Source organism: Chiloscyllium plagiosum, unplaced genomic scaffold (genome assembly GCF_037043375.1).
Source record: "Chiloscyllium plagiosum isolate Xiang-an unplaced genomic scaffold, Cpla_swu_hap1 HiC_scaffold_39, whole genome shotgun sequence".
In the NCBI taxonomy this organism is placed as follows: domain Eukaryota; kingdom Metazoa; phylum Chordata; class Chondrichthyes; order Orectolobiformes; family Hemiscylliidae; genus Chiloscyllium; species Chiloscyllium plagiosum.
The window spans coordinates 25,225,096-25,237,116 of NW_028270177.1; the positions used below are offsets into that span (position 1 = coordinate 25,225,096).

Consider the following 12,021-nt stretch of genomic DNA (forward strand, 5'->3'; position numbering starts at 1 on the left):
GTTGACTGAGAGTGCTGAATAATATATAGGAGTTGATTCAATAAGTACCATTGTCGCAATGTTGCTTAAAGGAACAAATTGTCCTATCTGGAAATTTTGAGATGTTAAACTACAATAAGTGCTTACTGTAAGTAACTAAAATAGCTGCCATGTTGACTATTTTGCTCTGATTATAAACATTTCTGACCTTTTTACACACTCTTTGATTTGCAACTCATTATCTCTGGATTTTTAAATGCAGTTTATACAAGTTATTGAGGAAAATGGATTACCTGATCCACCAGCTGGTTGTACAGATCATGGCAGTTGTCAAAAATATATTTGTAGGTTGAGTCTAAGCAAGCTTTGACACAGTCTCTCACAACAGAACTTGCTCTTGGAGGGCTCTGTAATTCTTGAACCTGAAATGAGCCAATGATTGTACAATGCAAGGCATTAAAAGCAAGGACAGTGCTTTATCTAGATGAGAAATATCATGATATATGCATAAAGTGAATGCCTGCAGTAAAGCAAATAGGGTCGAAGAGTCTGGTGCTGGAAAAGCACAGGCAGTCAGGCAGCATCCAAGGAGGAGAATCGACATTTCAGGCATAAGCATTCCTGATGAAGGGCTTATGTCTGAAACATAGATTCTCCTGCTCCTCAGATGCTGCCTGACCTGCTGTGTGTTTTTCCAGCAACACACTCTTCGACTGTGATCTCCAGCATCTGTAGTCCTCACTTTCTCCTTGTAAAGCAAATAGAGCACAGAATTCAGATTCCAGATTTGTTTCCAATGTAATCACTTGTGGAGAAGGAATCAAATCAGATTTTTCAAGTAGAAGTACTTTCTCCTTTCCGAGTTACCTGATCACAGAGTCACATAGCACAGACAGAGACCCTTCGGCCCAACTCATCCATGCCGACCAAATTTCCCAACTAAATTAGTCCCACTTGCCTGCATTTGGCCCTAACCTTTCCTATTCATGTACCTGTCCAAATGTCTTTTAAATGTTTTAACTGTACCTGCATCCAACACTTCCTCTGGCAGTTCATGGCCTAGCAAGGCCAAAACCAACTGAAGTTCCTAGCACTGACCATGAATCATTTCAGTAAGTGGGTGGGTGATGGTGTTTGCATGTGTCGGTTAAGGGCTACAATAGAGCTAGCTGTACAACCCTGCCAAAATGAATAACAATCTCAAATGACAGGCTCAAAGAATGACCATTCTGATGAGCTACAAGACCACAGCCAGTGTCCGAGACCTGTACCCCAGCATACAGTCAGCATTTTCACAAACTGGGAAATAAATCAGCAAGGAGATGAAACATTGAAAGTTCTACTGATTGTTATTGTATTTAATGGAAAACATAGAACATTACAGGGCAGTACAGGCCCTTCGGCCCTTGATCTGTGGAACCAATCTGAAGTCCATTTATCCTATACTATTCCATTTTCATCCATATGTTTATCCAATCACCATTTAAATGGCCCTAAATTTGGCGAATTTACTACTGTTGCTAGCAGGGCAGTTCACGCCCCTAATTCTCTCTGAGTAAAGAAACCACCTCTGACATCTGTCCTATATCTATCACCCCTCAATTTAAAGCTATGCCCCCTCGTGTTAGCCATCACTATCTGAGGAAAAAGGCTCTCACTGTCCACCCCATCTAACCCTCTGATTATCTTAGGTGTCGCAATTAAGTCACCTCTCAACCTTCTTTTCTCTAATGAAAATAGCCTCAAGTCCCTCAGCCTTTCCTCCATACCAGGCAACATCCTAGTAAATTGCGTCTGAACCCTTTCCAAAGCTTCCACATCTTTCCTATAACGTGGTGACCAGAACTGCATGCAATACTCGAAGTACAGCTGCACCAAAGTTTTGTACAGCTGAAACATGACCTCGTGGCTCCGAAACGCAATCCCTCTACCAATAAAAGCTCACACACCAAATGCCTTCTTAATAATCCTATCAACCTGGGTGGCAACTTTCAGGGATCTAGGTACGTAAACACAGAGGTCTCTCTGCTCATCTACACTGCCAAGAATCTTACCATTAGCCCAGTACTCTTTATTCCTGTTGTTTTTTCCAAAGTGTCCAAAGTTAAATTTATGTTACTAAACAGAGCAGGATTGAAATATATTAGTTGAAAGTAGATAAGTGAACGACAGGGACTTTTCTGGTCCTGAACCTTCCTTTCTAACCAATTCATGGAGCATGCTTGTTAATAGCAATCTGAACTACACATTCTAAAACTTCTCCATCCATGGAAAAAATCATTCCCACTCTCTCAATAAAGTTTTACTATCGTGTTATGAACTCAACTAATTATCTGGCAGAGTTTTCATTGAGAACAGGTTCTTTCAAGGAAATAGGCGAAAGTGGGTACTGCAGATGCTGGAGATCAAAGTCAAGATTAGAGTGGTGCTGGAAAAGCACATCAGGTCAGGCAGCATCCGAGGAGCAGGAAGGATTTTTGCCCGAAACGTCGATTCTCCTGCTCCTCGGATGTTGCCTGACCTGCTGTGCATTCCCAGCACCACTCTTTCAAGGGAACGCTGTATCCTGATAGGAGGTCCTAAGGCAGTGTTAGTGTCTCTCTCTGTGGTTTGGTTTCAAGTCTCATGCCAGGACTTGTTGGTCAAAGATGATGCACCTATAATGCAGCCAGACTGACGCATCAAACTGCAAATCGCATCAACACACACCGATCGCAGGAATACAACTGGGAAAGGTTTATAATCAACCATGTGATGGAAAGAAATAAGAGCCTCTACTATCACTTTCCACAGCTTCAACAACCTTCAGGTAAAAGTGCATGTTCCCACAGCAACCCCGACTCTCTGAGGGGCTTACTGACTGGATAACTGGTGTGACTCAGACTATTGCCAACAGCACAGGATTCCATTCCCCCTTCTGACTTCTTCTTGAGGACCTGCCTCTTTGCTGTAGCCATTGTGGAGATTGGGATGCAGCGGATCAGACCTGTCTTCAGGCAGAGAATTGAAGAGGGCGAGTGCACCGTGACAGGTTGTGCTTGTTTTTCCTTTTGCTTCCCTTATCACACTTATAATATACAGCAGCCCCTGACCTGGGTCGCTTCACTTCATTCCAATAGCTAACATGGAGAACAAGCTTCCCTTAGAGATGAGAAGGATGGATGTGGGAAGCCCTTAAGACTGGAGAATGGTAGCAACTGAAGGTGGAGGAGACTTATTTTAAGTGCAATGTCTCAAGGAGCACATCAAATAAAATTGCACTTGGTCTATAGAGGGAACAGATTCAATGGGCCAAATGGCCTTTTCTTCTTCCTTAGAGCATGATAAGGAATACTTTTTTTCTCTCTTTGGAGTCAGAGGTGGAGGAGATGTGAGTGTGTAGTTAAGCTGTGCAGTTCCACATACAGTCTTTGTTGCTTGTCTGACATAATATTGTTTGTGGTAGATGCAGTCAATTTCACTGGAACAGCCACTTCATGACAAACGATTTCAGAGGACCCTGTAATTTCCTTAGAACTACTGGAGAGACACAAAACGGCTCAATTAAAGAAAGTCTACTCAATAACAGAATTAACCCAGATGTTGAAAATATTCTTTCAGAGAACAGATGCTAGATCGCTGCAAGAGCAAATAACCATGTACACTGTGTAATGCATTAGATCGATTCAATGTGGCAGTCAGTGCTCGCTAATAGGGTCACATCACCAGAGAAAACGTATCGGTGCGAATAACATTTAGCAAAACCAATTATCTACATCACAGCGTAAAATAAAACACAACATTTTGTTCAATGTATTTGCCATGTAAAGTAATGAGCAAACCTGCCTTCACCAAAAAAACAATTAATTTGCTTCTCCCTAATGTGCCACTAAAGTAAACTATTATCTTACCTTCATACGGAAAAATGTAATGCTGGTCAAAAGGTCCACAGTTGATTTCAGGTCTTGCAATCTTTCTGGGTTGCTGGCTGGGAAATTATCCTGGCAAGAGTAATGCGGAAACATTATAAAAGCAGAAAATACCGGAAATACTCAGCAGGTCTGGCTGCAACTGTGGAGAGGGAAACAGAGGTAATGCTTTGGCTTGATGACCTTTCACTATGTGTGGCACAGATATGAAATAATTTTAATTAAAAAAAACAGAAATAAAGCCAGTTATTTCATGGTATTCAGGAATTACACGTTACAGAAGCTAAACCTCCCCTCTGGCCTCTACAGTTTATGAATAGTGACAGTAAGAAAGAAATCCTTACATTTATATGCTAGTTTTTACAACTACTAGATGTGTCAGGATGCTTTACAACTCATGAACTACTCTGAGGTGTAATCATTGCTGTAAATGTGGGAATAATGTGGCAGCAAAATCACATGCAACAAATTCGCACCAACAGCAATGTGATAATGGCCAGATAATCTGCCTTTGTGATGTCGATCGAAAGAAACACAGTACTGGCCAAGGCAAAGAGCATAATTGTTTTATCTTCTTTGAGATAGTGTCACATGATCATTCATGGCCATCTGACAGGACAATCGGGGCCTTAGTTTATCATCTCATCCAAAAGACAGCACCTGCGATGGTACAGCACTCTCTCAGGATAGAATCAAGAGGGTCAAGCTGGATTTTCTGTTTTCAAATCCTAGAGTGGAACTTAAATCAACATCTTTTGACTTGGAAGCAGGCATGTTACCACAGAGTCACGCTTGAATCTGCCTCCTGAGACCATGTACTCAGAGGGAGTACTAGAAAACTTCAGACAGGTGTAGCTAGAACAGCTCCCAGTCTATGGCTTGGAGCTTGATGACCAGCTGGAAGCAATTCCTCGACTTACCGTATCAACTACAAAGACAGATACAAAATACCTGTCCAATACTTGTGTAATTTCCTGTTTTTAATTATTAATTCCCCAGTCTTGTCCTGCAAGAGGTTAGTGCTAATATTAGCTATTCTTTTCCTTTTAAATGCTTGTAGAAGTTTTTACAGATCTAATTAGTTTTCTCTCATTCACTAATTTCTTCCCATTGTTTAAACATCATCCTATGTCCAATCTTCTGACCAGGTGTGTTGGACATTTTTTGTTTCAATTGGATACTGTCCATTAGCTTCCTTACTTAGCCACAGGTTTCACATTCTCTCAGAGTCTTCCTTGCTCAATGTAATATATTTTTGTTCAGAGTTGTGAAATCTACTACTACTTCTCAGCCTTTTAACTTTATTTTTCCAGCTCACTTTAGCCAATTCTGCCTTTGTAACCTTGCAACTGAATATGGCTGTAATTTCAACTCCTTGTAAGTAAATCAAAAGAATACAAGTTGCGTAAAAATAACTAGTAAAACATGAGGGGATAAAATTTTATTAAGTATTTCTCTCGCACTGCTAAAACATGTTCAATTCACCAATATCATCATGAGAATACTATGTCAACTTGAAAAAAACATTTTTTTTCTAATCAACATGTTCAGAGATGTTATTGCACACATCTGAAGCAGATGGGACTTCAACACAGACCTCCTGGGCCAAGGGTAGGGACAGTCTACTGCACCACTAGAGGCCTTGGAACACTTCAACCCCAGGGCATCAATGTGGACTTCACCAGTTTCCTCATTTCCCTTCCCCCCGCCTTACCCCAGGTCCAACCTTCCAGCTCAGCACCATCCCCATGACCTGTCCTACCTGCCAATCTCCCTTCCCACCTATCCATTCCACCCTCCCCAGGACCTATCACCTCCATCCCCAACTCCATCCACCCATTGTACTCTTTGCTACCTTCTCCCCAGCCACCTCCCCCACCCCACTCTGAATGCTCCCTGCCTCTATTCCTGATGAAGGGCTTTTGCCCGAAACGTCGTTTTTCCTGCTCCTCGGATGCTGCCTGACCTGCTGTGCTTTTCCAGCACCACTCTAATCTGCACCACAAGAGGGCACATACCTAACAACTTTAAACACTACAGGTTCAATTAGATGCAGACATTCACAGATTAGCAGACAACCAGTAGACTGCATTAAGTACAAGAAGCAATTATTTTCAAAACTTGCAAACCAGATTGAATGGGTTCGATGATACTCATTCCAAACTTATGGCCTGCCAGCTTCCTGTAGCATATGTCTTCTTTCTTCTCTCCCTCCAATTTATTTAAACAAAAACTGCCATAAGAAATATAATTGTGAGACACCAGACTCATCTAAAATCTGAAAGCAGTCAAGAAAGGCACAAACAGCTGCGATTATCTAGTAGGAGACTGATTTTGTGCAGAGAAAGACAGTTAACATTTCAGGCCCATAACCGTGCACTAGAATAGTGTTTTGATGGAGATGATGCATTGCAGGCTGAGGGGTGACCTTATAAAAGGTTTATAAATTCATGAGGGGCATGGATAGGTAAATAGACAAGGTCTTTTCCCCAGGTTGGGCACAGGTTTAAGGTGAGAGGGGAAAGATTTAAATGAAACCCGAGGGGCAACTTTTTCACGCAGAGGGTAGTGCGTGTATGGAATGAGCATGCCAGAGGAGGTGGAGGCGCTGGGATAATTACAACACTTAAAAGGCATCTGGATGGGTATAAGAAGCATTTTGAGGACATGGGCCAAATGCTCGTAAATGGGAGTTGATTAATTTAGGGTATCTAGTCAGCATGGACGAATTGGGCTGTAGGGTCTGTTTCCATGCAGTACATCTCTATGATTCTATAACTCTAACTGCCTTTCTTCAAACTTAAAACACCAGTTTAGGATACATGTTTCTCATCCCCAAACTGAATATTAAGTTCTATCATGTTATGATCACTGTTGCCTAAAGGCTTTTCTTTATAATGAGGTCATTAATTAATCCTGTTTCATTACACATTAGCAGAGCTAAAATAGTTAGACCCCTGGTTAGCTCTAGAATGCTTGGAATTGCTCTAAGACATTGTCACCAGAACACTTTGTAAATTTATCTTCCAGTCTTAATTTACTAATTTGATTAATCTAATCCTTATGAAGATTAAATTATGGCTCACATTATTGCAGCTCCTTTCTTACAAGCCTCATTATCTCTTCAGTTATGTTCTGTCCTACAGAGTTATGGGAGCTATAAACTACTCCCACAAGTGAATTACTTCCTGTGCTATTTAATATCTTCACCCAAGTTGATTCTAAATCATACCGTTCTGATCAAAGGTCACCCTTCAGTACTCTACTAATCTCATCCTTTAATCTCCTGCAAAAGCTGAACCTCCTGGCTTTGTAACTGTTGTCTCCTCGCGACCTACAGCTGAAGCTTTCGTTAAATCTAAAGGTTTGGGTTTTATTTAATCAGAGTCATAAATAAAATGGGATGAGAAGACGTGTGGGAAGAATTTTGAAATGAAGGTGAACTCAGCTCCCTGTGTGAGAATATTTCACCATTACATATTGTTCTTACATACCCTATATTTAGAAAGGTCAATCCTCAGTGAGTTATGCAACTGATCCAGCAGCTTTATAAATTTCTCTCTCTGTGAAATAAATAAAACATAAGCTGTTACATGTCTTTGGAAAACATTCCTGAAACTCTAATTCTAATTCTTTAACCACAAATATTCATACAGATATTATAATAAAATTACGGGCAACTGCAGGTGGTGAAAGTAGCTTTCTCATGAATGTCACTTCTTTTCTGGTATTGTATTAAATTGATACTGCCACCGAAGTACAAGCATTTTAATGAGAGTCAACATGTACTTTGAAATGTTTTTGTTTCAGAGGGAGAGATGATGTTAAAATCAGTAGTGTATGAATGCATAATTGGACTTGGTTTTAGAAAACCTCTCTCTCCACACACAAATAAATCAATTTTAATACTGAGCTATCATGATGAATAGGAGTGTCAGCATAACTGATTAAGAGCATTCTTCTGTAATGTTGCAGGTAATCGACAGATAATATGAATTTGGCTAAGGCAATCAGCCCAAATTCTTAGGAACATGCATAGTTCATTTTCACAACCTAATTAATTCCGAAGAAACTATCATATTTTCAACTTGGATACTCAGGTCTTCAGGAATTGGAATGGGGTTAATGAGATTTTGGTGAAAAACAACTTGTCACACAGTTCTAAAACAAATTTTCTGATATTAAAAGAAAACCCGATTCATCGTGCACATTGTGATTCAGCTTTCTCTCGCTTTGTCTCAATGTAATTGATGAATAGTCAGTGATTGTATGAAACGTACATTTTTCTCTGAAGTTATTTTACTTTGGAGGTTAATATGCTCTTGCTGAATTCAGCCTAATGAATGCAGTTTGCTGTGAAATATGTTGTGCCATGCTTATAGTGAACCAACTACTAATACAGACATGTTTGAACAATTTAATAGATTTGTGATAATTATACATTTTAAACAGTTTTGGTGTTTAAGTATTTGAAACATCATAATAGGATTATGAAAATCTGTGTGTTCTTTCAGACTGTTAATTTTCAACATTTAATTTGTTAAGCAAATATTCAGCCAAGTGTTTTCCACCTAATTGGGTATCATGTCATATTAGCTCCAAACACAAGGTTACTTAGAAAGAAATTATTTATATATCAATTATTCATTGAAGAGATTTAGTTATGAAGAAAGATGTGAACAAATGGGCTGTTTGCTTTAGAAGAGACTCGTGTATGAGAAAATCTGATTACATGTTAAAAATGATGACGGATGATGTGGTGAATATGGAAATTCACCACCCTGTCAGTGAGTCAGTAACTTGATGACATAAGTTTAGGATCATCATCAAAACCACGAAAGGTGAAGAATGAGCATGGCGAGCAGATCAGACAGATGAATTGCAGTGGCACATTGCAGCTAATGCCTCCACGGAGATTCTGGGCCAAGTGGTTAACATGCAATTTCACATTTCCTCCAGTGTAAATTTGATCTCTCTTTTCCATGGAGTCTACGTACCGCTGGCAACACCAATATTTATTGCCCATCTGTAGTTGGCCTTGAACTGTGTGGCTTGATAGGCTATTACAGAAGATGGGGTAGCACGGTGGCTCAGTGGTTAGCACTGCTCCCACACAGCACCTTGGACCTGGGCTCAATTCTATGCTCAGGCGACTGGCTGTGTGGACTTTGCCCATTCTCCCTGGGTTTGCGTAGGTTTCCTCCCACAGTCCAAACATGTGTGGGCTAGATGGTTTGGCCATGCTAAATTGCCCATAGTGTTCAGGAATGTGCAGGCTAGGTGTATCAGCCATGCTAAATTGGCCCATAGTGTCTAGGGATATGCAGGCTAGGTGTATCAGCCATGCTAAATTGGCCCATAGTGTTTCAGGATGTGCAGGCTAGGTGGATTAGCCATGAGACACTCAGGCTGGCAGGAATAGGATAGTGTAGATCTGGGTGCAATGCTCTTTGGAGGGTAGGTGTGGACTTGATGGGCCGATTGGCCTGTTTCCACATCGTAGGGATTCAATGATAGTTAAGATCATCCATCTTGCTGTGGGCCTGATAATAGGGCTAAATTCAGCCTTTCAGACCAGCATATAAGCTTTGAATTATACAGCTCGCCTCTTTTGCATTTAGTTGGGGCAAAGCAGAGTGTGTGGTGTCTGGAGGTCAGTATGGTAAAATATGAAGACTCAATTGATCAGCAAAATTTCTAAAGCAAATACAATGTTGAGTTTTAATGAAGAACTTTGAAGTGTTTCAAGAAGATTTTCCAGCGGCTAAATTTCAAAATGCTTTGCATCAATAGAGCTAGATAGTTTAAAGGAAACAAAATGGATTTCAATTTGTGGCAGCCTTCTTCTTTGGTCTATTTTTATACACCTATTCCACTTTCGTATATTATCAGGATGCTTTCGTAATTTGCAAACAAGATTTCCACGTAAAGATGCAAACTAACATGGTACTTACTCCAAAGTTTGAAGCAGCAAATCGATCTGAGGCTGAAACACTTGTTGAAGCTGTAGTGTGTGCAAAGTACGCATTAATATTGGCCAACAAAGTGCTCATTACAGCAGGAACCCCTGGGCACATGTATTTGGATGACAGACAGGAGAAATGCCTACAAAAAAAAAAGCGTGTTAAGTCTTTACTTGTACATTTTTTGTCAAGGCCACCACCAATTTAGAAGTTGTTGTCATATTCAGATACATGGTTATTCCCACCCCAACCCTACTTGACTTCTCTGAACTGAAGTACAAATTTGCCTGTATTTCCAAATCTTCACTGCAGTACCTGTACCTTGCAGGTATCCAGAATGAATCAATTAATAAATATCATACCTTTTAGTGGGTATGTGTGAATGAAACAGCGACATAATCCCCATTCCCATTGTTCATTGCAGAACAAGAATTTAATTTGGTGCTAGGACATTTCATTGCCATCAAATATCAATTAACACGGAGAGCATTTTATCTGTGTTGGTTGATTTATTAATTGAAAAATGCCCACGTGACCAGGAATTGATGGAGAGGAAGGGAAGAGAATCAAAGTGGCAAAGTCAAGTTGTTCATGATTGCCACACTGCTATAGAACGACGCAGTTACACTAAGATTAGCAGAATCTCCCACCTCTCAGCCCCGAGAAACCTTTCCTCGGACATATTGAAGAAACAGTGTCAGAGATCAAACTCTGCAAGATCATCCCTGCGGAGGATTAACCCAAACATCTGCTGACACCTCCCTGCCAAATGCTCTTATTATCCCTTTCTTAAAGGGACTGGCTGAACCACAGTCATGGTTACTGATCCCTCTCTACTCCCTGCTTCTGTATTTAATATTGTAGTGGCCTTTATTCAGAGATGGAAAAAAGCAATGGATGACGGAGGTTTATAAAAGATCAAAGCTAAAAGCCAAGCTGGTCTCAAGTGGTGGACATCTTCCAACAGGATTCAGGGCATTAACCAGCTCCTCAACATTAGAAACATTAAAACTCAGAGTTGGACGGCAAAGGGGAGAAATAAAAATGGAAAGTACTGAAGGTCAGCAGCTCTGGCAGCATCAGTGGGGACAGAAACAAATGTGCCATTTCCAGCTGCAAATGACTCTTCTTATGAACTCTTATTTAAGTCGGGTGGAATTTTCTCTTCTGCAGGCCAGGTGTTATGATGAGCCGAAAAAGACAGAGGATCTTCCACTTGGGAACGATTCAAATCTTTGTTGGGTAATTACATTCTTCTCAGCACATTACACATGTACAGGGGCGGCACAGTGGCTCAGTGGTTAGCACTGCTGCCTCACAGCGCCAGGGACCCGGGTTCGATTCCGGCCTCAGGCAACTGTCTGTGTCTGCATGGGTTTCCGCCGGGTGCGCCGGTTTCCTCCCACAATCCAAAAATGTGCAGGCCAGGTGCATTGGCTATGCTAAATTGCCCGTAGTGTTAGGTGCATTAGTCAGGGGTAAACATAGGATAGGGAATGGGTCTGGACTGGGAACTCTTTGGAGGGTCGGTGTGGACTTGTTGGGTGGAAGAGCCTGTTTCCATACTGTAGGGAATCTAAAAACAGCACCACACTTTAGCAAGCTCTTCCGAAATGTTCTCCTGAAGTAAAGGAGGGAAGGGAAATGTGTTTCCCTTGAGGTGATTACAAGAAGTTATCTTGCCTGATGAAGAGAGCCTAGACATGGTTGGCTGTGGAGGTCAGTGCCCATAGGTGGCTCAAGAAAGCCCTGGCTCCAGCTTGGCAAGAATTTACTATGCTTTGCCAGGGTATATGCCTTTATCTACTTGATGCTTCGTGCTCCTGTGAAAGAAAGGTTGCACTGTGATGTTATACAATCTACAGCCGCTACACAGGAGAATGGTGCCAAGCATCATCATCAGATGCCTCATCTGTAACCAGTGTCTGTCACTCCATTGCAGCTACCAATAGCACGAGTGGCATCACAATGGCACTGCCTCTCACACATCCACCAAGGTCCACATTTAAAATATGGAATGAGCTACAGCACTCCAGCTCACCAACCTTTCATCACAAAGGGGAGAACGTACACAGTTGACAGGTTTTCACCAAATACTTGCTTGGGACATGAACACAATCATAAAGAATGGCCGCTTGAGTTGAGCTCCCTTTTGAGTTCAGCCCTGTTTA

General features: G+C 41.2%; 1 protein-coding gene across 6 annotated transcripts in view; it reads right to left on the minus strand.

Annotated features, from left to right (window-relative positions):
• The window catches only part of unc13c (unc-13 homolog C (C. elegans)), a 582,280-nt gene that overhangs the window by 201,563 nt on the left and 368,696 nt on the right, over positions 1–12,021 (minus strand). For all 6 annotated transcript variants that reach the window (XM_087981434.1, XM_087981433.1, XM_087981432.1 and 3 more), the window contains 4 exons: positions 9,842–9,992; positions 7,382–7,450; positions 3,870–3,959; positions 273–401 (listed from right to left, as the gene is read on the minus strand). In XM_087981434.1, coding sequence (XP_087837560.1) covers positions 273–401; positions 3,870–3,959; positions 7,382–7,450; positions 9,842–9,992 — 439 coding nt within the window. The remainder of the gene's footprint in view (positions 1–272; positions 402–3,869; positions 3,960–7,381; positions 7,451–9,841; positions 9,993–12,021) is intronic.